We start from the raw sequence: 27,324 nt of genomic DNA on the forward strand, positions 1-27,324 counted from the left end.
GACAGCAACACTCTGGATTTACACGGAGACCGAGGAACTACACCGCACAAACTGTATAATAACTGATATTTGTCGTGTAAAAGAGTATAAATACTCACTGTTTTGAAGGCCTGTCGGTTTGTGGGTCGACATGAGGGCCCTGGACTTGCTCCTGCTGTTATGTTGCTTGTGTGGCCTATACGCGGTGGGAGGTAAGTGGGACTTCAGAAACAGAGTTGTGGAGGCATGGTAACTCACGGTCGATGTAGTTTGAAAATACCTACTTTATTTAAATTGTTGTCAAGTGTTGATGGGCCGGCTATTTTATGCGCGTTCCCCTAAAACATGCACTTTACTATGTGCAGTTTTGCGCAACTCAAGCAGCGAGTGAACCATAAAATCAGTCTGACGTGATGACATCATACAGATATGATTTAAATGACAAGATTATTCCAAGATATATCAATAGGAGAAGTACTTGGAGCAACAATAAAAAACAGACCAACTGCATTATTTAGGCCTCGGCTACTGCCTGCATATGAGTCACAACCTATTTTCAATGTGAAATCCTGACGGAATCCTGAAACCACCCCAGACCATATCAGTGTGATTGAGTTTTATAATTAAGAGAGGTCCATAATGGTGGTTTACAAAAAAAAAAGTAATTTCTTTCTTCTATTTCTTCTGTTTTTTTTACCACCCAGCTGTCTGTAGTTCGTTTGAGGGGAGGTGTGTGGCATCTGGCATCTATACAGAAGGACTCATTACTGCCTCTACTCTCAGCTATCTATCCTATCTATCATTTCTGTACAGTTAAAAGGCCACTGAATAACAAGTGACTGTGGCCTTTGTCATGAGCTCACATAGAAATCTGGTGTATACTTTTATTCCAAATAAGTTCTACTCACACATCCTACCTGATTTTGAGGCCTACGTGGTGTAGCCTAAACGGGAGAGGTAAAGGCACTAAATGCTTAACAACTGTCTGAGTCCCTCCCGGCTCCCCATCTGTCTGTCCCTTCCTGTGCTTGGCTAATGGAGGTGCCTGGTTGTGTGATGGCTGTAATTTGTCCCTGTCAGAGGCGGTCCTGCTGGGCAACTGGTTCGTAGGGCCACATGATGAATGCTGCTGCCTCTGAAGCTGGCCATTTTATAAATGCTGTGAAACCTTCAGAGGAAGAGGGGAAAACAGTAGTTATGCATGGAAGTGCTACCCTGCGGCAATATTGGACAGTTTGGCGGGGCTAAGGGTTAGACGCTTACAAGGCCACCGGGCTGGTTATACAGGGGCTTGCACTCTCTCCAGACCTGGGTTCAATTCAGATTTGAAATCTTTTCAAACACTTCAGCTGCGCTTGATTGAGCTTGTCTGTTGCAATGGCAAGGATTTCAAATCTTACTTGTATATTTTCTTTTTTCTCTTTTTTGGTAGACAAAAAAATGTCTAAGAATATTTCAGAGGAGTGAGGTGCAGAAGGTTAAGGGTGCACCGTTCCACAACATGCTTTATGCCAGGAGTGGCTGGTCCTGCCGAGCCACCAAAGTATAGGCTTATATTCCAGCGAAATCAATTAACCAATCCAGATACAATTGAAGTCTGACGTTTACATACACCTTAGCCAAATACATTTAAACTGAGTTTATTCACAATTCCTGACATTTAATCCTAGTAAAAATTCACTGTCTTAGGATCAGTTAGGATCAGGTCAGTTAGGATCACCACTTTATTTTAAGAATGTGAAAAGTCAGAATAATAGTAGAGTATTATCTTTTTATTTATTTCATCACATTCCCAGTGGGTCAGTAGTTTACATACACGCAATTAGTATTTGGAAGCATTGCCTTTAAATTGTTTAATTTGGGTCAAATGTTTCGGGTAGCCTTCCACAAGCTTCCCACAATAAGTTGGGTTAATTTTGGCCCATTCTTCCTGACAGAGCTGGTGTAACTCAGTCAGTTTTGTAGGCCTTGCTCGCACACACTTTTTCAGTTCTGCCCACAACCTTTCTATAGGATTGAGGACAGGGCTTTGTGATGGCCACTCCAATACCTTGACTTTTTTGTCCTTAAGCCATTTTCCACAACTTTGGAAGTATGTTTGGGGTCATTGTTCATTTGGGAGACCCATTTGCGACCAAGCTTTAACTTCCTGACTGATGTCTTGATGTTGCTTCAATATATCCACATACTTTTCCTCTCTCATGATGCTATCTATTTTGTGAAGTGCACCAGTCCCTCCTGCAGCAAAGTATCCCCACAACATGATGCTTCCAGCCCCGTACTTCACAGTTGGGATGGTGTTCTTCGGCTTGCAAGCCTCCCCCTTTTTCCTCCAAACATAACGATGGTCATTATGGCCAAACAGTTCCATTTTTGTTTCATCAGACCAGAACACATTTCTCCAAAGTACGATATTTGTCCCCATGTGCAGTTGCAAACCGTAGTCTGGCTTTTTTATGACGGTTTTGGAGCAGTGGCTTCTTCCTTGCTGATCGGCCTTTCAGGTTATGTCGATATTAGACTCGTTTTACTGTGGATATAGATACTTTTCTACCTGTTTCCTCCAGCATCTTCACAAGGTCCTTTGCTGTTGTTCTGGGATTGATTTGTACTTTTTGCACCAAAGTACGTTTCTCTAGGAGACAGAATTTATTTTTTAATTTTACCTTTATTTTACTAGGCAAGTCAGTTAAGAACAAATTCTTATTTTTAATGACGGCCTGCTGCGTCTCCTTGCTGAGCGGTATGACGGCTGCGTGGTCCCATGGTGTTTATACTTGCGTACTATTGTTTGTACAGATGAACGTGGTACCTTCAGGCATTTGGAAATTGCCCCCAAGGATGAACCAGACTTGTGAAGGTCTACAATTTTTTTCTGAGGTTTTAGCTGATTTCTTTTGATTTCCCCATGATGTCAAGCAAAGAGGCACTGAGTTTGAAGGTAGGCCTTGAAATACACCTCCAACTGTCTCAAATGATGTCAATTAGCCTATCAGAAGTTTCTCTGGAAAAGCTATTTAAAGGCACCGTCAACTTGGTGTATGTAAACTTCTGACCCACTGGAATTGTGATAGTGAATTAATCTGCCTGTAAACAATTTTTGGGAAAATGACTTGTCATGTACAAAGTAGATGTCCTAACTGACTTGCCAAAACTCTAGTTTGTTAACAAGAAATTTGTGGAGTGGTTGAAAAAGAGTTTTAATGACTCCAACCTAAGTGTATGTAAACTTCCGACTCCAACTGTATATTATATTATAGCATTTTATATCATTCTATGGTCCCATCCTCCCTCCCTCCCCCTTCAGGTGCGTCGGAGGGGGAGAAGCAGCTGATGAAAGCCCTGTTCAACAACTACAACCTGAAAGTTCGCCCTACGGCCTCACCTGGCGCCAAGGTGGTGGTCCGGATTGGCATGATCCTCTCCTCCTTCGTCAGCCTGGTAAAGGGTGCCGCAACACACACGCACTCACACACAAACAACTAACCACTACGTTACTGGCAACATACCAGTGAACATGACACATCCAAAGTGTTACAGGAAGTGAATGAGTAAGTGATAGCCCTATGTAGAGATCAGGTGACAGAGGGAGAGTTACATGGTTCACCCCTCCTTCCCACCCCCCCACCCCTCTTCTTCTCTCCTCTCTCTGCTAGGTCAGGACAGCTGTCTAGCTAGACCCCCTCTCTCATCTCCTTTCCTCTCTGCTAGGTCAGGACAGCTGTCTAGCTAGACCCCTCCCTCTCCCCCTCTCATCTCCTTTCCTCTCTCTGCTAGGTCAGGACAGCTGTCTAGCTAGCTGACATTCCTCTGCAGGTTTTAAATAGCAGCGCCTGGCCGGTCGGTTCTCTGTGCTCAGTGCAACTATGTACCCTGGTCAGAGACAATCACTCCAACCACATTCACTGCTGCTTTTCACCACAGATCTAAAATCAGATTACCCAACCGACATTCTAATCATAATCGTTGGGGAGATAAAAAAAATATCTGACCTTGAATCAGTAGTTAGGTGACTTCTACGTACTGTACCACCAAACCCCAACAACTCACCCCTTTTATCCCCACTGTACCCCTGTTTACAAACATTACCCCTCTCTGGATTCAGGTATAGAGAGAGGAGTGCAGAAATCCACACTGTCTTGTAGGGGAGGGCCTTCCCATAATGCACCACGACCTTACTGTGTGCTCTTTCTCCCTAGAACATGAAAGCAGAAGAGATGAGCACAATTGTTATCATGAACCTGGTAAGTGTCTGTACAAACTGTACTCTCTCTCTCTCTTTCTTTAATGTTACTATTCAATCTCCCTTGACCCAGGCTCCAATTCAATAACTTTATTTGCATGTAAAACATTTCTCAGTGAATCTGCAGGGCTTTATAAGCTAAAATGTTAACACACACAACACCGCAATACAAATCATGCACTCAGTGAGAACACTTGAAATAATAATACACAATTTATGCAAAATGAAAAACTTATGCAAATGTTATTGATATTATTCATGGCCAAATGCACCGCAATATTGTGCTCCCTATAGTTAATGACACTAGCTGGAAAATGTGAAATAAATTGATCAAATGATGAAGTGGTTAGATTTCAAATCAGAAAGTTCTCTCTTCCGTCTCTCTCTGTTTCTCCTGCTCACACTCACATTTTTCCCTCCTTTTTTCTGTCCTGTCTTTCTCGGGATATTTCCATCTGTTTTAAATCATTGAAACTTAAACCCAACACCCAACATGGACAATTTGTCTGTCTCTGTCTGTCTCTGTCTGTCTCTGTCTGTCTGTCTCTGTCTGTCTCTGTCTGTCTCTGTCTGTCTCTGTCTGTCTCTGTCTGTCTGTCTGTCTGTCTCTGTCTGTCTGTCTGTCTCTGTCTGTCTGTCTGTCTGTCTGTCTGTCTGTCTGTCTGTCTGTCTCTGTCTCTGTCTCTGTCTGTCTGTCTGTCTGTCTGTCTGTCTGTCTGTCTGTCTGTCTGTCTGTCTGTCTCTGTCTGTCTCTGTCTGTCTGTCTCTGTCTGTCTGTCTCTGTCTGTCTGTCTGTCTGTCTGTCTGTCTGTCTGTCTGTCTGTCTGTCTGTCTGTCTCACACACACACACACATCGCTGTGATATCAGGAGTGGACAGACCACCGTCTCTCCTGGAAACCTAAAGACAATGACGGGATCGAGGTGATGCGACTTCCTGCTGGGAAGGTCTGGCTGCCTGACATCGTACTCATCAACAAGTAAGAACCTGTTATTCCTCCTGTGTAGCTCCGTTGGTAGAGCATTGCAACAGCAGGGACATGAGTTTGATTCCCGCTGGTGCCACCCATACAAAAACACTTTGGATAAAAGCATATTTGAAATGGTATATATTGTTACCCGGGTGTCCATTTAAATTCCGGAAGTATACTGACGTTCCAATTCCAAAATGACTAACATAATGTTAGTGGTCTCAGTCATTTAGATACTAAAAAGCTAAGGGTTGTGTCCTAAAGTTTTTTTGAGAATATTGGCTATTTTGATGGCTTCTGCTCCTGGCCATTATCATTCAACACCATGTCTTTTAAGTTAACTGCAATAGTTTTGGCAGAACCTGGATGGGTCAGTCAGGACAGCGTACACACACACTCGCTCAGTCAGTGTGGAGGCTCCCATTAACTGTGCTGTAAATATCCCCTCTGCTCCATTCATTCATCACTGCTTTATAGGCAATTAGGCAGCGCGGCTCCCCAATAACAGAGCCAGTGGCACCGCACCGCTCAGACAACGCCCCAGCTGGGAACCTACTCACACAGAACCACAGAGGAGTGGGGAGTGGAGCTGGACGCACACACTCTAACACTCTTAGAAAAAAAGGTGCGATCTACGTAGAACCTAAAAACGTTCTTCAGCTGTCCCCATAGCAGAGCCCTTTTTGGTTCCAGGTAGAACCTTTTTGGTACCAGGTAAAACTCCTTTGGGTTCCACGTAGAACCCTTTCCACAGAGGGTTCTACCTGGAACCAAAAAGGGTTGTAACTAAAACCAAAAAGGGTTCTGCTATGGGGACAGCTAAAGAACCCTTTTGGAATCCTTTTTTACAAGAGTTTAGCTCCACCTGTTTTGTGTGTGTGTGTGTGTGCGTGCAAGTGTGTGCACGTCGTGTGTGTGTGTGTGTGTGAGAGTGGGTGCTCAATGTTTCTCATATTACCTCTGAAAACAGGGAGAGGGTTTTAGAGGGGCCCTAGCCATAAGGACGAGCTTTCAATAGCATATTGCCAAGCCTATAAAACCTTGCCGTGTAGACTGCAGTACTGCGTGCTCAATCTGCCTGTGTAATTGTGGTGATGTCTCTGTTGTATCTTGGCATTATGAGTTTAATTGGAACTGCAAGCTTATTTCTTACAGCTCTTTAGACAGGATACTTAATCTACAGTGAGATTGGTATTTTTCTGTCTCTCTCTTTGTCTCTGTCGCTCTCTCTGCACCCCCCCACCTCCCTCTCTCTCTCTCTCTCTCTGCAGTAATGATGGTGTGTTTGATGTGGCCCTCCATGTTGCTGTCCAGGCCTATAGTAGTGGGAGGGTGACCTGGTCTCCCCCTGCCCTCTTCTGTAGTTCCTGTGGGGTCAAGGTGACACACACATGCACACACATGGACATACACACACACACCGAATGCAAGTGCGCACACATTCATACATGGATGCGAAGACACACACACACACCAGTGTTTCCTTAAAGATGTGTAAGCAGGCCTCCTGAGTGGCACAGCGGTCTAAGGCGCTGCAGTGCTAGCTGTGCCACTAGAGATCCTGGTTTGAGTCCAGGCTCTGTCGCAGCCGGGAGACCCATGGGGCGGCGCACAATTGGCCCAGCGTCGTCCGGGTTAGTGGAGGGTTTGGCCAGCAGCGATGTCCTTGTCCCAACGCACACGAGCGACTCCTGTGGCGTGCTTGGCGTAATACACGCTGACACGGTCGCCAGGTGTACGGTGTTTCCTCCAACGCATTGGTGCGGCTGGCTTCCGGGTTAAGCGGGTATTGTGTGAAGAAGCACCTTCGCCCCCCAGATACAGCAACAAGACTGTAACTACCAAATTGGATATCATGAAATTGGGGAGAAAAAGGGGTAAAAAATGTGTTACTTTTACCCCCCCATTATTATGTAGAAGGACTGAGAAACTCCTTTCTGGTGACTTTTTAAAAGGACATCATACTCCATTTAAAATACGATTTTGACCTCCAGAAATGATTAATTGTTAAAATAATTGTAACATATTGGACCATGCAGGGTCCATAATATCAGGTATAAGCATTATCATAGCCCAACTGATGTAGCATAGTGGCTATAAATGAATAGGCTGAAGCATGGGGTTGCCCATCTGCATCCTTTAACTAGTTAGCATCCTATTGAATCATTTCATGTCCCAAATAACTTGCATGAGCACAGTGAATATAATATAGGTCTACCTGTTAGGGTAACTTGGGGTAACCCCCCCCCAACACTTTCCCTGCTTGCCACTACTCTTGCCCAACAACAAACGTGTTCTGTCTCATCACAGTTTAAGTCACTCCAGAAAAATGATCTTGAGGTAGGGTGGCGTTTTACCCCAAGTTACCCTACAATTGACCCGTGTTGTACTATATTATACTCTTCCATGTGCAATTGCATAGCAGTAAGGTGCTTAAATGTGCCGCTGTTTAAAATGGTGCAATTCGTGCATATTTAGGAGTTGAGAAATTAATAAAGTTGGAATGGAAAGCTGGGATCCCCTCCCTATGGCACTTGAATGCACCTGGAGAGGAATATTTCTGCTGCGTAGAACAACCAACAATGTGCCGACTAGGTAAATAGATCTATTCTGAGGTTATCTGATTTTTCTATTCATTACTTGTTTTGTTTGCAGAGGAAAAGTAAATATGGAGAGTTCTAGCATCTTCAAAGTGCGCCTCGGCAGAAACAATTTCTTCTTTCATGTTCCATATTTTGGGGTCGTTGCCGGCAATGATTTTTGACGTGGCGCAGCGCCACAGCTAAATCACTGCAGCGGAAACACTGACACACACACACACTGAATGCAGGTGTGCACACATTCTCACCTTTGCGCGCGCATATAAACACACACGCTTGTTGAGGTTACTTTTACCGTCTCTGTGTGTCTATTCTCTCTTTTTGTCATCACACGGTCACGGCTAGAAGGGATCCTTTTGTCAAACTAACCTCACGTTTAATTTTTCTAACCTTAACCTAATTCTCCTAACCTGCTATGTAAATGATCCTAACCTGCTGCATAAGTTATCCTAACCTGCTACCAAAAGTTACATCTGACGTTAATTTGACAAAGCTGGATCCCTTCTAGCCGTGACCCAAACATCCCCTCTTCCTGCTTCATGTGTCCAGGTGACGTACTTCCCATTTGACTGGCAGAACTGCACCATGGTGTTCAAGTCTTACACCTACGACTCATCAGAGGTGGACCTGCAGCACGCTCTGGATGACCAGGGCAACGAGATCAAAGAGATTCAATACGATGGGGGCTTCAGTGGTGAGGGGACGCACGCTCGCACAAACGTGCAATTACTCCAGCTGCACTTAGATGGAGTTGTCCTGCTGGCACAATGGAAACAATCGAATGTGTGTGTTGAAAGAACACAAATACTATTTGAGACCAGGGCAAGAGAAGAGATTAGAACACTGATGATTAAAACTATCTTCATTGCTGTGTATGTTCACTAAAAAAAAGACTTTGTTTTGGATACCTTTTCATTATGTTACCAAACACCCACTGTCCCCAGAGAGTGGTGAATGGTACATCCGCCACCAGCCCAGCAGGAAGAATGAGATCCGTGAGGACCTGTATGAAGACATCACCTTCTACCTGATCATCGAGAGGAAGCCTCTCTACTATGTCTTCAACATCATCATCCCTTGTATCCTCCTCACCTGCATAGCCATCTTCAACTTCTACCTGCCGCCCGACGCTGGTGAGATGGCACAGGTCTAGGATCAGTGTAATAATAATGGATTTATGTACTAGAGCGCTCACCACACATAGGCACAAATCTAATATCAGTTTAGCCTCATTGACCATAATCATAACCCTAACCTTGAAGCTGGTGAGCCATAGATTCAGGATCAGTTTAGCATCCTCTAATACTAACCTTAACTATTAGGGGTGTAATGCAAGACAGATATTAGGTGCAACTTCTTCTAGTATAGCAGAGAGAACAGTGTTATAGAATGAGTGAAATGAATACATTTAAGGAGTATGTGGATGTCTATGTTGATATTGCCGTGTTCATCATGATATTCATCCTAAAACAGGATTGCCTGTATTTAATAGTAGGTTGAACAGAATAATTTATAGAACCATATAGATCGGTATACATGTTTTTAAAATTAGCCTGCTGTTGTAGTATGGTCCAACTGAAGCTCAGTTGGTAGAGCATGGTGCTTGTAGCGCCAGGGTAGTGCGACCACCCATAAGTCAAATAAAAGCGTCTGCTAAATCAAGTCAAAGTTGATTTGTCACGTGCGCTGAATACAACCGGTGTAGACCTTACAGTGAAATGCTTACTTACAAGCCATAACCAACAGTGTTTTACCTAATACCTATGTAAAGAAATTTAAAAAAAACTGTGAAAATAACAGTAACGAGGTTATATACAGGTGGCACCGGTACAGAGTCATTGTGCAGAGGCACCGGTTAGTTGGGGTAATTGAGGTAATATGTACATGTACATGTAGGTATAGTTAAAGTGACTATGCATAGATGATAAACAGAGAGTAGCAGCAGTGTAAAACAGGGGTTGGGGGGGGAGACACAATGCAAATAGTCCTGGTAGCCATTTGATTACCTGTTCAGGAATATTTTGGCTTAGGGGTAAAAACTGTTGAAGCCTTTTGGACCTAGACTTGGTGCTCCGGTACCGCTTGCCAAGTGGTAGCAGAGAGAACAGTCTATGACTGGGGTTGCTGGGGCCTTTGACAATTTTTAGGGCCTTCATCTGACACCGCCTGGTATAGTGGTCCTGGATGGCGGGGAGCTTGGCACCAGTGATGTACTGGGCTGTACGCACTTCCCTCTGTAGTGCCTTGCTGCTCTGGATTTTGTAGCTGTAAAACCTTTTTGAGGATCTGAGGACCCATGCCAAATCTTTTCAGTTTCCTGAGGGGGAATAGATTTTGTCGTGCCCTCTTCACTACTGTCTTGGTGTGTTTGGACCATTCTAGTTTGTTGGCGATGTGGACACCAAGGAACTTGAAACTCTCAACATGCTCCACTAAAGCCCCGTCGATGAGAATGGGGACATGCTCGGTCCTCCTTTTCCTGTAGTCCACAACCATCTCCTTTGTCTTGATCACGTTGAGGGAGAAGTTGTTATTCTGGCACCGCCCGTCCAGGCCTCTGACCTCCTCCCTATAGGCTGTCTCAGTGTTCAGGCCTATCACTTATGTCATCTGCATACTTAATGATGGTGTTGGAGTCGTGCCTGGCCATGCAGTCGTGGGTGAACAGGGAGTACAGGAGGGGACTGAGCACGCACCCCTGAGGGGCTCCAGTGTTGAGGATCAGCGTGGCAGATGTGTTGCTACCTACCCTCACCACCTGGGGGTGACCCGTAAGGAAGTCCAGGATCCAGTTGCAGAGGGAGGTGTTTAGTCCCAGGATCCTTAGCTTAGTGATGAGCTTTGAGGGCACTATGGTGTTGAACGCTGAGCTGTAGTCAATAAACAGCATTCTCACATAGGTGTTCCCTTTGTCCAGGTGGGAAAGGGCAGTGTGGAGTGCAATACAGATTGCATCATCTGTGGATCTGTTTGAGCGGTATGCAAATTGGAGTGGGTCTAGGGTTTCTGGGATAATGGTGTTAATGTGTGCCATTACCAGCCTTTCAAAGCACTTCATGGCTACAGACGAGTGCTACGGGTCTGGCATTCTTAAGCAATAAGCTACGAGGGGATGTGGTATATGGCCAATATACCACGGCTAAGGGCTTCTCTTACGCGCAATGCGGAGTGCCTGGACACAGACCTTAGCTGTGGTACATTGGCCACATATCACAAACCCCAAGGTGCCTTATTGCTATTATAAACTGCTTACCAACATAATTAGAGCAGTAAAAATACATGTTTTGTCATACCCATGGTATACAGTCTGATATATCATGTCTGTCAGCCAATCAGCATTTAGTGCTTGAACCAGGCTAACTATCACAGAGTCTCTCATTGTGTAGAAATGGTGTGTTTTTCCTATGACCTTCGTCTTCCTACACAAACACACACACACAGCCTCTCATGGGTGACCACGAGCACAGAATGTTCCTTCAGGCTCCAAGACACACGCAAGCACACACACAAGCACACTTCAACACTAAAAAAAAGCTTGTTAAAACCCACCCTACCTGTGAACATGTTTCTCTTTATGGACCCAAGGCTTCTGTAGGAGGGGAGTTAGAGGGGTGTTCTTTGGCCACACTGTGATAGCACCGTAGCGTAGCAGCACAACACACAGACAGTACAAGTACACATTTAAGCACGGGTCCCTGTGGCTCTGTATGTAAAGACAGTCTCTTTCTCTCTGTTCAGCTCTCTGCTTCTCTATGCCCCCCCCCCTCCTCAAGGTCTCATACACACATGCATGTGTACTCCCTGTTTGCAGAGATGACAAAGGCCACAAACCCACTCCTTAAGGTGTGAAAAATTGTGTCCTTTAAGCAACTTTTACGTCACTTGATTCTATCATTTTTAGTCGGGACGTTAAATGTTCAGCCTGCTGCACTGTCCCAATGGACGCTCTATTATAGAGGGCCTGTTTTTATTTTATCTCTAGGTGGTTAAATTGGTGAGAAGTATATGTGACTTAAAACGCAGCTGTAATTCTCTTTCTCAAATGGCACTGACAATGTGGGTCGGTCTCTCTGTAAAAGTTGCTGACCACATACCAATTTGAAAATTTGACAGTCAAACTATCACTTAAATGGCAGCCAACCGTTGGCGGTGTTGATATCCTGTGAGTCGTGATTCCTTGAAGAAAAAGGGTTATGGTTCCTGCTCTGTGATGGCAGCCTCCCGAAATCAACACCCCTCATTCCAAAATATACAGTTGAAGTTGGAAATTTACATACACCTTAGCCAAATACATTTAAACTCGTTTCCTGACATTTAATCCTAGTAATAATTCCCTGTCGTAGGTCAGTTAGGATCACCGCTTTATTTTAAAAATGTGAAATGTCAGAATAATAGCAGAGTGACTGATTCATTTCAGCTTTTAGTTCTTTCATCACATTCTCAGTGGGTCATAAGTTTACATACACTCAATTAGTATTTGGTAGCTTTGCCTTTAAATTGTTTAACTTCGGGTAGCCTTCTACAAGCTTTCCACAATAAGTTGGGTGAATTTTGGCCAATTCCTCCTGACAGAGCTTGTGTAACTGAGTCAGGTTTGTAGGCCTCCTTGCTCACACACACTTTTTCAGTTCTGCCCACACATTTTCTATAGGATTGAGGTCAGGGCTTTGTGATGGCCACTCCAATACCTTGACTTTGTTGTCCTTTAGCCATTTTGCCACAACTTTGGAAGTAAGGTCCTTTGCTGTTCTGGGATTGATTTGCACTTTTTGCACCAAAGTACGTTCATCTCTAGGAGACAGAACGCGTCTCTTTCCTGAGTGGTATGATGGCTGCGTGGTCCCATGGTGTTTATACTTGCGTACTGTTGTTTGTACAGATGAATGTGGTACCTTCAGGCGTTTGGAAATTGCTCCCAAGGATCAACCAAACTTGTGGAGGTCTACAATTTGTTTTTCTGAGGTCTTGGCTGATTTCTATTGATTTTCCCATGATGTCAAGCAAAGGGGCACTGAGTTTGAAGGTAGGCCTTGAAATACATCCACAGGTACACCTCCAATTGACTCAAATGATGTTAATTAGCCTACCAGAAGCTTCTTGAACAATGACATTTTCTGGAATTTTCCAAGCTGTTTAACCTCCAAGCTGTTTAACGCTAGCGTCCCACCTCGACAACAGCCAGTGAAATTGCAGGGGACCAAATTCAAAACAATAGAAATCCCATAATTAAAATTCCTCAAACATACAAGTATTATCCACCATTTTAAAGATAAACTTCTTGTAAATCCAACCAGTGTCCGATTTCAAAACGGATTTACTGCGAAAGCACACCCAAACGATTATGTTGGGTCACTACCTAATCACAGAAAAACACAGCCATCCAGCCAAAGAGAGGAGTCACAAAAAGCAGAAATAGAGATTAAATGAATCACTAACCTTTGATGATCTTCATCAGATGGCACTCATAGGACTTCATGTTACAAAATACATGTATGTTTTGTTCGATAAAGTTAATATTTATATCCAAAAATCTCAGTTTACATTGGTGCGTTATGTTCCGAAATGCATTCTCGAACAAACATCCGGTGAAAGTGCAGAGAGCCACATCAAACAACAGAAATACTCATCATAAACATTGATAAACAATACAAGTGTTAAGCATGTAATTATAGATAAACTTCTCCTTAATGCAACCGCTGAGTCAGCTTTAAAAAATGCTTTACGGCGAAAGCACACTTTGTGATTATGTTAGGATAGCTCCTAGCTACAGAAACCCATACAGCCATTTTCCAAACAAGGAGAGGTGTCACAAAAGTCAGAGATCGCATTCAAATTAATCACTTAACTTTGATGATCTTCATCTGGTGGCACTCCCAGGTCTCCATGTTAGACAATAAATGTTTGTTTTGTTCGATAATGTCCCTCTTTATGAGCAAAAACCTCCTTTGTTCGCTTTTTGTCCAGTAATCCGACTGCAGAAGGCGCGTGCACTAATTCCAGATGAAAGGTTTTTAAAAAGTACAATAAAAGTTAGTAGAAACATGCCAAACTATGTTTAAAATCAATCCTCCGGTTGTTTTTGTCATAAATAATAAATAACATTTCAACCGGACAAAAGCTTCGTCAATAAGAAAGGAGAAACAAGAAAGGCGCATTCACGATCAGGGCGCATGGCTGATGAATGGAGATTTCCACTGGCCACTGATTGAAAGTGCTGTATCTCCCTCATTTTTCAGAGTAAAAGCCTTAAACAATGCCTAGAGACTGGTCACATGTTGAGGAAGCCATAGAGCTCGTGAACTGCTATATCAGTTCTGTTATAGTCACAGACATTATTTTAGTGTTTCTATCCAAATCTTCTGGGACGAGTTGCAGTCAGTTTAATTTGGGCACGCTTTTCATCCAAAATTCCGAATGCTGCCCCCTACCCTAGTGAAGTTAAAGGCACAGTCAACTTAGTGTATGTAAACTTCTGACCCACTGGAATTGTGATACAGTGAAATAATCTGTCTGTAAACAATTGTTGGGAAAGATTACTTGTGTCATGCACAAAGTAGATTTCCTAACGGACTTCCCAAAACTATAGTTTGTTAACAAGAAATTTGCTTGTCTAAATTAGTTTTAATTACGTTTTTCTCCAACCTAAGTGTATGTAAACCTCCGACTTCAACTGTAGATATAAGCCTTCTACAAGTTCTCATCTAACCAATCATGTGTAGGTTATTAAGTTTCCGTGTGGCTTTTGAATGGTGTTAGTTTAAACGTTTGCCCCCTGTTCTATGGATTTCAGCGTGATATCCATGGAAGGGATTCATAAAAAAAGGATTGCGTGACACTTATGGTGTTGGCGACCCACAATCAAAATGCAACACTTCAAAATGGAGCTAGCCGTCTTCCACAAAGTGTCCTCTAACCAGTGATGTACCCATTATTCCTAGATTCCGTGTGGGTTTTTGAGTTGTGTTAGTTTTATCAGGATGTGGAACTTCCTCTCCCCTCTTGTGTTATTGATTTCAACGTGATAATCAATGAGTGATTGACAAAACAGTGTTGTACTTCTCTTTCTGTTTTGGTGACCCCAGTATCAGTATGCTAATTTCCATAATGTAGCTGAGTGGACTGTGTTCTGCAGGTAGTCCTCTAACCACTGATGTTTCCATGTGAGTTTTGAGTTGGTTTCAATCAATGAGTGATTTATTGCCACTTGTCAAAGCAACAGGGTTTTTGGTGCGTGTGCACTTTACAATGTGCTCGGTAATTTGATAAGTAATTTGATTACTATTGTTGCATGTGTGTAGAGATTGTGATATATTGAAAATCAACATAAAATGTACAAACTGTTTCTGAATATTGGCTATTGATTTTTGACACTTTAAAACTGTGTTTTGACATTGGGCTTTTTATCAATATGTCTTGTCAACAGGAAGTGGTGACAGCAACATTTTTCCACATACGTTTTAGGAATATAAATGGAACTTTCAACATAATTTCAAAATGGTATTGTGCTTAATCAGGATAAAACCGCTGAATGAATCCAAAAATGTGCTGCAATTGATTGATTTTGATGATATGCTATTTTATGGCTCCCTGCCTCCCCAGAAAGGGAACGTGAGATGAATCCCCCCAAACAAGTCATTAGCTGATGCATTACATAATGGGCCAGCTACTGTTAACACACAGAATCAATCCCCTTTGTCTTCTCCTTTCCTCTCACTAACTACACACACACACACAAGCTCAGTAGGCCAGACTAAGGACATGTTACAAATGATTTAAAGGGGGATAATTGCTCTGTTAATAGCCTATTAGGCTTTATATATGCGCTGTGCACCGCATTAACCTGACCACGGGAGGACTCACGCTGTGTGTCCTCTGTTGGTAAGCAACTGGGGACGGGAGGAGGGTGGAGGAGATGGGGTGTGTGGGGGGGAAAGAAAGTGTGTGCGTGTATCCATATCTAAATTGTATATCAATTCTGTATAATGTCAGTGTGTATATATAGATCTCTCGCTCGTGTGTGTGTGTGTGTCATCTCTAACCTATGTGTAAAATATTTGTTCTGTATGTTGTTCATCTATTTATCTCTCTGTGTGTCCTCCTTTCTCTCTCCAGGTGAGAAGATGGGTCTGTCCATCAACGTTCTGCTCACCCTGACTGTGTTCCTGCTGCTGCTGGCTGATAAGGTCCCCGAGACCTCCCTGGGTGTCCCCATCATTGTCAACTACCTCATGTTCACCATGATCCTGGTCACCGTCTCAGTCATCCTCAGTGTGGTGGTCCTCAACCTGCACCACCGGTCCCCCTCCACACACCACATGCCCATGTGGGTCCGCAAGGTGAGATTGGGCATCTCTGTTGTAGGACCCCCCCCCCTCTCTCCTCCCCCCACCTCTCTCCCTTCCTTTCCTCATAGAAACTGATACGATGAAAACGCAAAATATATTTATGATGGTCGGAGGAGGAATGCAGAAGAAAACGATAGAAGAAGAAGAAGAAAAAGATTTCTAAAGGGAGTCTCAGGCAGGCGGGAAGGTGTGTGTGTGTGTCCATACGTGCCTTTCCCTCTGTTCCTCCTCATTTTTTCCCTCCTCTAAAAGTGCGTGTACATCAACAACTAGAAGAGATTCAACTGAGGAGTTCTCTTTCCTGAGCAGAGAGACCCGTTGACAGGATCTATTAATTAGCTGGTTAGCATATCAGTGTACTCGCAGTGAATGGGGAATGCCACATAGGACAGAGTGAAATGCGATATCCAGGGTTGTGGTAAATTCCATTTAAATTCAGCCAATACAGGAAGTAAACAAAAATTCAAAATCCCCCCAAAATATATATATATATTATACAATTTGAAAAGTATTGATGTCACAGTGAGTAGCAAGCACTGAGAAATAATGTAATTGGAATGTCAGTTTACTTCCTGAGCTGACTGTATTTAAATGAAATTGGATAGAGCAGAGATCAGAGATCACTACCAGATATGCTTGTTACTCACTGTGACATCACACATTGGATCAAAGATGACCGTTAGCCTTAATTGGTTATGACCATTGTGGGTTAGTCCACACTTCGTTGTCTGTTTATGTGAAGAAGAGAGAGTGATTTTAAAAGGCCTTTATTGTCAAATTCAGGAATGCACTTAGAGTTTCAATGTGACATCCACCGAAATCAGTTAAACCTCAGATATGGTGTTCCCATCACATAGGAAACAGCAGGAAGCCACTGAAGACAGGCTGATTTCAATAAACATACCGAGTCCCGGCGTATGGAGACCACATCTCCTTTCTCCAGCAACAGAATCACTGCATTGGATACATACAGTACTGGTTGTGTCCATCATTGTAGTTGTTTGCCGCCATTATACGGTTGTCCATACCAATGAATCTGATCTAGTAGACCCCTCTCACTGGTGCTGTGAAGGCCCTGTATCAGGGCTGTAGGCGTTACTAATGTTAGTGAGGACATTGGTGTAGACCAGAGAGGTGTCAGCATTGAAGGGTCCCACTGGGTGGCCAAAAGCAGCAGAGAAGGCCTGCGTTCTCTCTCTCTCTCTCTTCAGCTCCTCCACCTCTCCTCTCAGTTGATCCACTAGGTTCTTGTGGCTCTGCAGTTCAGTCTTAGTGACGCTCAGACCACCTTGTTCACTAACCCGGCATTCTTTCTTCAGTTCCTCCATCTCACCGGCTGTCAGTTTGGCCTCCATGTACCTCAGCTCCACTCTCTGTTCCAAACCCATGTCTCTCAGCTCAGCCGTCAGGTTGGGGTTGTCTCTAGCTTCGGTCCTGTGACCTCGTTGAGTGATGTCATTCTCTTGGACACCTCTATGTCCCTGAGCCCATGCAACAGACAGACAGACAGACCAGCAGAGCTACAGTACCCCCCTCATTCTAAAACGGTAGCGGTTTCCAGAAAGTATGTCGTCTATGAGGCTCAGTCCCCTTCTTTAGATACACATCAGAGGTGGCTGTTGGGAGGAGATATCGGAGGACAGGCTCATTGTAATGGCTGGAATGGAATAAATAGAATGGTATCAAACCCTTTCCATTCATCAATCTCAGGCATAGCAGTGAGCCTGTCCTCTGATTTCTCCTCCCGCCAGCCTCCTCTGATACACACTGACCACGGTGGACTAATACATGGGAACTTTAACAGGGGACCGCAGTGGAAGGGGAACATAGTCTCGGACTGTGCATGATGTAACGGAACACCGGTAAAGATGAGTGAAATCCGGGGTTGTTTAAGGCCATGGATTGAGGAAAAACAAGAGAGACGCCAAACAGTACATACTACATCCTCCTCCTTCTTAACCTACTGCTCGTCTAGTTGAAGTGTGTTATCTCCAGCTGGGAGAGTTTTATTGGGTGTGTTCCTCTGGCGCGTGTGCCTGTGTACATTTGTGCGTACTCGTGTGTGTGTGTGTGTGTGTGTGTGTGTGTGTGTGTGTGTGTGTGTGTGTGTGTGTGTGTGTGTGTGTGTGTGTGTGTGTGTGTTGGCAGGCGCTGCTTGTCTGATAGTTCTCGCTCTGATGTCGGCGCTTGGCAGCTCTGACGAAAATGAGTGACATCCTGGCATTTAAAGTATACTATGTTTTAGAAATGTCATCTACTGTAAAACGTTCCATTGTCGCATACCAAAAATGCCTATGCAAGTACGGGTATTCGGACACGGTCTCTCTCTCTCTCATATCTAAGCCCCATTATCTGCAAACAGACGCATGTAGAGGCTCCCAGTCTGTTGCCCCAATAGCTTTTCTACTGGCACCTGATTGAATTTTCCTCCCTGATACGACTACTTTTGAGAATGAGAGGGTTGAGGCATTGAGACTCAGTCATGCAAAAAAATAGTTTTCTACGGTGTGTTCACTCAGACACACACACATGCAGAGCTGGCTTGTGTGTCGGAGTGATTGAGTGGACACACAAGCGCGCACACAAATGCAAGCACACGTTCTCACACACACACACACACACACACACACACACACACACACACACACACACACACACACACACACACACACACACACACACACACACAGAACGAGAAGGTCGGCTTTAGTGCAAACTCAATGAGTGTATATCTGACACTGGAGTGGTGGACAGTAGCCTTCCAACTATATAGTGTTACATTGTAGAATAATAGTGAAGACATCACAACTATGAAATGACACATGGAATAATGTAGTAACCCCAAAAAGTGTCCAACAAATATATTTTTGTAGCCACCCTTTGCCTTGACAGCTTTGCACTCTCTTGGCATTCCTAATATTGAGTTGTACCCCCTTTTGCTCTCAGAACAGCTTCAATTGGTCGGGGCGTGGACTTTGCAGGGTGTCGAAAGCGTTCCACAGGGATGCTGGCCAATGTAGACTCCAATGCTTCCCACAGTTGACTGGATGTCCTTTAGGTGGTGGGACCGTTCTTGATACCCACAGAAAACTGTTTAGCGTGAAACTCAGCTGTGTTGCAGTTCTTCACACACTGAAACCAGTGCGCCTGGCACCTACTACCATACCCCGTTCAAAGGCACGTAACTATTTTGCCTTGCCCATTCAGCCTCTGAATGGCACACATACACAATCCATGTCTCAATTGTCTCGAGGCTTAAAAATCATTCTTTAACCTGTCTCCTCCCCTTCATCTACACTAATTGAAGTGGATTTAACAGGTGACATCAATAAGGGATCATAGCTTTCACCTCGACAGTCAACAGGTGTTCCTAATGTTTTGTACACAGTGTATGTAGATGTTTTCTTGTCACATACACCAGATAGGTGCAGTGAAATGTGTTGTTTTAGACCAGGGGTGTCACTCATTCCGTGGAGGGCCTAGTGTCTGCTAGTTTTAGGTTTTTCCTTTCAATTAAGACCTAGAGACCCAGGTGAGGGCAGTTCCTTACTAATCAGTGACCTTAATTTATCAATCGAGTACGAGGAGAGAACCCACACTTGGCCCTCTGTGGAATGAGTTTGCCGAACGTTTTACAGGGTCAGCCATAGAAGTATGGTGCCACTGGAGCAAATTGGGGTGAAGTACCTTGTTCAAGGGCACATTGGCAGATTTTTCACCTTGAGAGACGAGAAAGAGAGACGGACACACGGACACACACGCGCACACACACGAGATACAAGTATAGTTAGCGGAAGCAACAGCTGGTCAACAGGCTTGCTGATAATAACATGCTGATTCATGGTATTTCTGAAGGTATTTCTACAGACATATCCACTGAAACATTCATTACTGACAGTAGGTCTCTGGAAAGCCATGAAGGTTGTTCAAATCCATGAATATCACTGAATATTACTTTGAATGATTACCCCCATGCAGTAAAAAAACAAGGCATTTTTCTATAGTTCAATCAATGTTGCACTGCCTGCCGTGCTAAGCCCTCCCTTCTCCCCTCCCTTTCCTTTCCTCCACTCCCAGATCTTCATCCACATGCTGCCCCCCTACCTGGGCATGCTGCGGCCCAAGGTGGAGATGCCCCTCTCCCTGGACCAGCCCCCCAGGAGGGAGAAGAACAATATGGCTATCAGCCGCGCTGCTGACGAGTATTTCATACGCAAGCCCAACACCTGCTTCCTCTTCCCCAAACCCAACAGGTGAGAGGTCAGGGGTTACAGGTCACTGGGGAGGGGGTCAAATGTTAACCCAACACCAAAGAGATGAAAAGAGGTCTCATTTTGTATCTGTGCCATTATGGCATCTGTAACAGCATGCATGGGTGGTGCCATTGAGACAATCTTCATTTTAAAGTAGTCAATTTTCTTATTTTGTTTTTGAAAAAAGTGTAATGCTGATATTGGTGATTTACCGCCACCTGTAGTAGCAGTAAATCCAATAGCAGTCCCCAATCCCACTTGTAGGCTATGTCATGGCAACGTTGGCTAGCTAAGCTCATGCGTAGAAACACGTCATTGGCTCTAACAGTCGTCTCTCGTCGAACTGTGCATGTGCAGGCCGTCAAATCAAGGCACTCCCTCGATAGTGACCTGACCAAAATCACATAGAAATGTGTATTTATATATATATATATATATATATAAGAGCTGTTTGAAGTTGCTGAACAAAACCTAAAGTAAACGATGCAAAAAAGAAACTTAAGAACAGGAAGCATAGAAATAGTACACATAGAAGAGATCTACCGCTTCTTAGACTTGCTTTCAACAAGAAATATATATATATATATATATCGTTCTCTTTGAAAGCAAGTCTAAGAAGCGGTAGATATCTTCTATGTGTACTATTTCTATGCTCTCTGTTCTTAAGTTTCTTTTTTGCATAGTTTACTTTATTTTTTGTACAGCAACTTCAAACAGCTGAAAATATATTTCTCAGCGGTTTAGAGGGTACAATGAATTATTCTCTACACCAGTGGTCACCAACCTTTTCTGAATCCAGATCACTTTGAGTCCAAATGCAAGCCAAGATCTACCGCTCAGATTTGTTTTAAAACATGACTTAAAATGAGCCTACGCAACATTAACCAATTAAAAACAGTGCTGTAGCAATGAGGTTTGTGCAGTAGACTATAGGCCCAATACATTATAACTGCATATTGGCTACGCTTGAATTGCCCTGCCAATGTTCTTCTCAGACCATTTTGATATGATATTTTAAAAATGTATGTATATGATCACACTGGTAGTAGGTCATTTGTTGTATTACTTGTGAGGCATAGCTGAGAGAGCATAAAATGTAACTTCTGTTTTTTTTTTTTTTTTTTTACTGGACTGATTGCATATGATGGTCAGTGTGAGGGGAGGGAGGGTAGTGATGGGCTTTCAGAGTATTTTCATTGAGCAGGCTCCCAAACGGCTCTTCAAAATGCTTAACCTGTAGTGACACCCCATCCCGTGAACGGGACCGTTGTCATCATCTGACACTAATTAGCATAACGCAACGGACATAAATCTTCCTAGAAAATCTTCCTATTCATGAAAATCACAAGTGAAATATATTGTAACACAGCTTAGCCTTTTGTTAATCACCCTGTCATCTCAGATTTTCAAAATATGCTTTACAGCCAACGCTAGACAAGCATTTGTGTAAGTTTATCATAGCCTAGCATAGCATTATGTCTTGCTAGCAGCAGGCAACATTGTCACGGAAATCAGAAAAGCAATCAAATTAAATTGTTTACCTTTGAACTTTGAATGTTTTCACTCACGAGACTCCCAGGTAGACAGCCAAAGTTAATTTTTTTCCCAAAATATTATTTTTGTAGGCGAAATAGCTCCGTTTATAGCTCCGTATCCCAAAATCCCATTATGTCAGATCGTGAAATGTGTATTGAAATACATTTTTACCTGGCCAAAATATTAGATCTGTACATTTCTTTTGTTTTTACGCACTGGAAAATAATCACTGTGGACCAGATGTGCTTTCCCCACTATGTATTGTTTCTGCAGTGAACATTCACCCTCTTCAGATAATTATTTTGCAGAATAACATTGAGCTATTAAAAAAAGTTGTAGCAATATGCAAATTACGAATGGCCCATCACTAAGGGAGGGAGCAGCGGTGAGGCTACCTCTCACCTCACTGACACCGTCCCTCCGCTCTCCGCTGAGAAAAGGGGATGCAGTCTTCCAGCTGGTAGCAAATCTCAAGCTGCACTGCATTATTTCTGCCTCATGTACCAATTCATGGTGGTTACTCCTATTACAGTGCTGGTTGTAGTGTGAGTGGAAGTAGGGAGAACACGCATTTTATGGCTTTAACAGAGTGTTGACAGTGCTGGAAACAACTTCAACATTAGACTTATTCATAAAAAACAGCTGCTCTTTGCTCTATTCGTTGAGTCTCTCTAGTCATGGTTTTGAAATCTCACAGTATCAACTTTGCTGTGCATTTGAGGTTTCTTTTTAAAGTCTGTGGCTCTAGGAAACTACAGACACGGTGATCTAAGCTAACTGGTTGGTCAGCGGTAGGCCTATAGGCTCACTTGATTTGCTCTCTGTTCGTCTCATTGTTCGTTTTTTTACAGAAATATTTGGTGATCGACTAGGAATGCCATGGAGATCGACCCGCAATCGACCGTTTGATGACCACTGCTCTACATTATACTTGCTTGTTTTGTCACATGAACTGAAATTAGGCTATGAGAATTTTAGCAACCAGGAAATGGTTGAGCAATTTCTGCATAGTGCATCTTTAAGACAGCGGCTCGAATCTAGGTCGTGGCTTTTAGATTTAGAGAAAATGAAGAACTAAGGAAGAATTTTTCACTTTCATTGACTTCTCAAACCCCAAGCCACGGCCTGGTCTGTTTCGCAAGCCTTTCTGGAAGTCTCACAATGTTGCGCCTCTGGGTTTAGAAACTCTGTAATAGCACCCTATTTAAAGAAGACAATGCTCTGCTCATTGGGTGATCGCGCCCAACCCATTGGAATCTCCACCCAGTTGACTACTTTGCCATTGAGGGCTTCCATCATTTTAATGTCCATGCTAAAGTGGGTTATATCCAAGTTGAATCCTCTAACTATCTCTATGGTAATTTGAAGGTCATTCTAGAATATACATTCCCATTCGATTTCTGTGTCTGTGATGTGATAGATGGGACCAGTGGCCATATTAAGTGTACCTATTCTCCCCATCGTGGATTTAACAATGGTGGAAACTCCCTCCAGCCAATGTTTGCACCATTTCAATGATTTAAAAAAAATATATATAATTGTCATTCTGATGGTAAAGATGGCTGTGAGATAGGGGTGCAACTTCTATCACAGATTACTTGGTGAAAGTACTGACCTGGGCTGACTCCCAAAGGGCACCCTATTCCCTGCATAGTGCACTACGTTTGACCAGCGCGAGTAGTGCACTATGTAGGAAATAGGGTGCCAATTGAGACTTAGCCACAGCCTCTACACATGGGTCTGTTGGGGACGACTCACCTCTGGGGTCATTGACTTTCCCTAGTGTCCCCTAAGGTGAACTACCATCATTTACTGTTAACTCATTCAGTTCTGAGGAAGAGCAGCCCCCCCAGGGATTCCTGCCATGAGGACCTAATGGATAACTTAGTGTCTGAGAACATGTTTTAACCCTCCCTGGAGGTCATTTACACAGACACACACGCAGAGCCATGCACGCAAGTGCACACACACATAGTCACGCACGCAAGCGCACACACACTCACAGATTGAAAAGCAGGCAGGCACCTACACCTTTATTAACCACAGGCACGTCCTCCCGCCGCTCTAAATCAACTCACAGGGGAATTGAAGTTTGAGGCCGTGAGAGAGAGAGAGTGCGAAAATCATTGCTAAAATAATGATGATCAGCGCAAATCGCCTCTAACACATTAGACCTGGTGTGCGTGGGTGTGTGTGGGGGGGGGATTGCGATTCGGAGATGGAGGAGAGTGGGGTGACTACTAGAGCGATTCGATGAGGCAGCAATATCTCTCTGCCTACGCCCCTCCGCCCCCCCCCCTACACAGCCTGTGCCCCCCCTGGCCTTCTTAATTGGTTTTAGTGTGTGTCTTGGCACCGTTGGTGGCCGGTCTTAGTTTAATTAGTCTCGCTGATTACTCATCTACATCTCCCTGATGAAGTGATGCTGTGAGAGGGGGACCAAGAGGAGGGAGGAGAAGAGAGGAGTCTATCCCCCTCAGTCAGGTAGCTCATCCCAGAAAAACAGAGAGGGAGACGAGCTGCTGAGGTCAGTGGTGATTTGCTCGCCTCGCCGGCCTGGGAGACACACACACACACACACACACACCACTGCATTGTAAAGCCAGGATTTGCCCGGAATACCAAGTAGATAGACTACAGAGAGCGATAGAAGACCTGCCTGTTTGCCCGGGAGATGCTTTAGGACCACACCATAGCCAGGCTAAAAGACACAGCACCATGCTGACTCCTGGTGGTAGCTACAGAGGACTGCAACACTAACAGTTTCCAGTCTCCGCAGGGCTACAGCAACAGAGAGGGCTGTTTCAGACAAAACAAATGCTAGGATGCCGCCACCTGAGAGAAGAGACTACATATGGTCCACTAGTAGAATAATCTCAATATGTCCAGGATTAGAGGTTTAAAATGGCCCCTATTTACTAGATATTGCGCTACTTTTGACCAGGGCCCATAGGGCCCACTTTGCTCAAGGCAACTCGCAGTAAAGCTGTGTCGGCCCATCGTTATAGCTAGTAACCCCACTTCTTCAGAACAGCTTTGTCAGCAAAAACTGCTCCAGTCTAGCTAAAGACCCGAGGGAGAAAATGTGAGGAGGAGTGGAGAGGGAGCTTCTCTGACCTTATCTCAGCAGAAAAAGGCCCAGTCTAGCTAAAGAGCTGAGGGAGAAGCTGAAAGGAAGTTTATCTGACCTTCTCTCCTCTCTCAACATACAGGGAAAGGAAGTGCACTGTTGTTAGCCGGCTGGTTAATTAGTGATGAGCCTTGTGGGGTTTGGGCCTGTCTGCACATCTCTGCCTGCTTGTTCTGTGGTGACATCTGGACTAGTTTTAACCCCTTCTATCTCCCTTACCCGTCCTTTCTCTCAAATCAACCCCTGTACCCACTATGCAGTTCTGTAGATATGAAAAGATAAGAAGATTGAAGTTTTAGGTCCACTTTGCAATCCCTGATACAGTAGCGAGGCAGAAATGTACCCTGTTTTGCCTACACCCATCATTGCCTTCAGGGCCCTTACTCATAAAGAGTATCAGCTTTAATGGGTGCTGATCTAGGATCAGAAAGGCAAACTGGTCCTATACCAGCACTCTGAGACGCTATGAATACAGGCCCAGAGCCACGAAACGGCCTAGGCGTATAGGGAATAGGCGGTGGTAGTGGTAGTTTATTCGGGATTGGACATTTGTATCTTGTTTATGTCTAGGTACCAGTCTGAGGGCATGTGTACTGACCTGAGGAAGTTCATCGACGGACCCAGCCACTACCTCACTCTGCCTCCGGAGCTCAAGACTGCCATCGAGGCCATCATCTACATCGCTGAGCAGCTACAGGCTGAGAAGGACTTTGCTGCTGTGAGTGCTGTGTGGGGGACCTGCCTGGGTTGAGGGTTCTCATTTGAAGTCTTTAGTTTCCCTTACAATTTCTCCAGCTTCTGGAAAACTATTGAAGATCTATATAGGGTCTGGGCATGGGCTGAGTGGATGGAGAGGGGTCCAAGAGGAAAGGGAAAGTTTAGATGTCTATAGCTTCTAGCCTGTACATTTCCCCATAGCTCCGTCTATTTCTCTTCCTTCACTCGTATCTATTTATTCCTGTTATGGATTCCTTTTCTCTCTATCCCTTTACTTTCCTGACTTTTGTCTCTTTGTTTCTCTCCCTCCCCCTCCAGCTGAAGGAGGACTGGCAGTATGTAGCCATGGTAGTGGATCGCATGTTCCTGTGGATCTTTGTGGTCTTCACTACTGTGGGAACCCTGGGCATCTTCGCCGACGCCAGCTTCAACCACACCCCCAGCGACCCCTTTAAGTACCCCTAACGTGGGACACACACTCCACGTATGCATGAACACACACACACACACAAGATCCCAAACTTTACCTCACTGAAACCCCAGAAGCCATGACAGTTGCCCCAGCCTCCAAAACAGACATGCATAGCGAGATCCTCTACATGCCTTGGACATAGCTACTCTATACTGTACATGGAAGGGTTTCTTTTTCTATATCTGCTGTGCCTAAGTGTGACATTGCTGTAGTTCTGGGGCAGTAGGAATCAAGCATCTCAGAGTAGGAGGGCTGATCTAGGATCAGCCCACAGTCGATGGAATCTTATTCATTATGTTCTAAAAGGCTAAACTGATCCTAGATCAGCACTTCTATTGTGAGATGCTTTCTGAATACGGGCCCTGGTTTTACTAAAATATATTTATTGATTGTTATATGTTTGTTGGGAGGATAAAGACAGTGAAAACCTACTATAAAATACCAAGTGTATACATTTAATTTACCAGAGTGAGTATGTGTGTTTGGCATATATACTATATGTACCTCTGGTCATCCGTTGTGTATTTTAGTGTGTATGAAGTTTATTCTTGTATTCAGGAGTAGAATACACACACACACACACACACATATATGTACAGTGGGGCAAAAAAAGTATTTAGTCAGCCACCAATTGTGCAAGTTCTCCCACTTAAAAAGATGAGAGAGGCCTGTAATTTTCATCATAGGTACACTTCAACTATGACAGACAAAATGAGAAGACAAAAAATCCAGAAATCACATTGTAGGATTTTTAATGATTTTTATTTGCAAATTATGGTGGAAAATAAGTATTTGGTCAATAACAAAAGTTTATCTCAAAATTTGTTATACACCCTTTGTTGGCAATGACAGAGGTCAAACGTTTTCTGTAAGTCTTCGCAAGGTTTTCACACACTGTTGCTGGTATTTTGGCCCATTCCTCCATGCTGATTTCCTCTAGAGCAGTGATGTTTTGGGGCTGTTGCTGGGCAACACGGACTTTCAACTCCCTTCAAAGATTTTCTATGGGGTTGAGATCTGGAGACTGGCTAGGCCACTCCAGGACCTTGAAATGCTTCTTAAGAAGCCACTCCTTCGTT

The 27,324-nt window shown here is 43.9% G+C and overlaps 1 protein-coding gene across 1 annotated transcript; it reads left to right on the forward strand.

The window, feature by feature from the left end:
- chrnb1 (cholinergic receptor, nicotinic, beta 1 (muscle)) lies at positions 1-26,919 on the forward strand. Its single transcript, XM_064939040.1, has 11 exons — positions 1-191; positions 3,287-3,420; positions 4,179-4,223; positions 5,092-5,201; positions 6,464-6,572; positions 8,342-8,486; positions 8,737-8,925; positions 15,905-16,128; positions 20,215-20,390; positions 25,627-25,774; positions 26,092-26,919. Exons 1-11 carry the CDS (start codon positions 131-133, stop codon positions 26,236-26,238), a joined length of 1,488 nt encoding a protein of 495 aa, XP_064795112.1. The 5' UTR covers positions 1-130; the 3' UTR covers positions 26,239-26,919.
- The last annotated feature ends 405 nt before the right edge of the window (positions 26,920-27,324 follow it).

The sequence above is a fragment of the Oncorhynchus masou genome, chromosome 27 (genome assembly GCF_036934945.1).
Source record: "Oncorhynchus masou masou isolate Uvic2021 chromosome 27, UVic_Omas_1.1, whole genome shotgun sequence".
Taxonomy (NCBI): domain Eukaryota; kingdom Metazoa; phylum Chordata; class Actinopteri; order Salmoniformes; family Salmonidae; genus Oncorhynchus; species Oncorhynchus masou.

What these genes read in the sequence shown, in the direction of transcription:
- chrnb1 (XM_064939040.1), top strand. Translation starts at nt 131, where the DNA reads ATGAGGGCCCTGGACTTGCTCCTGCTGTTATGTTGCTTGTGTGGCCTA. An exon ending in TGGCCTATACGCGGTGGGAG is followed by an intron (nt 192 to 3,286) that starts GTAAGTGGGACT and finishes CTCCCCCTTCAG; the next exon opens with GTGCGTCGGAGGGGGAGAAG. An exon ending in GTAGTTCCTGTGGGGTCAAG is followed by an intron (nt 6,573 to 8,341) that starts GTGACACACACA and finishes TCATGTGTCCAG; the next exon opens with GTGACGTACTTCCCATTTGA.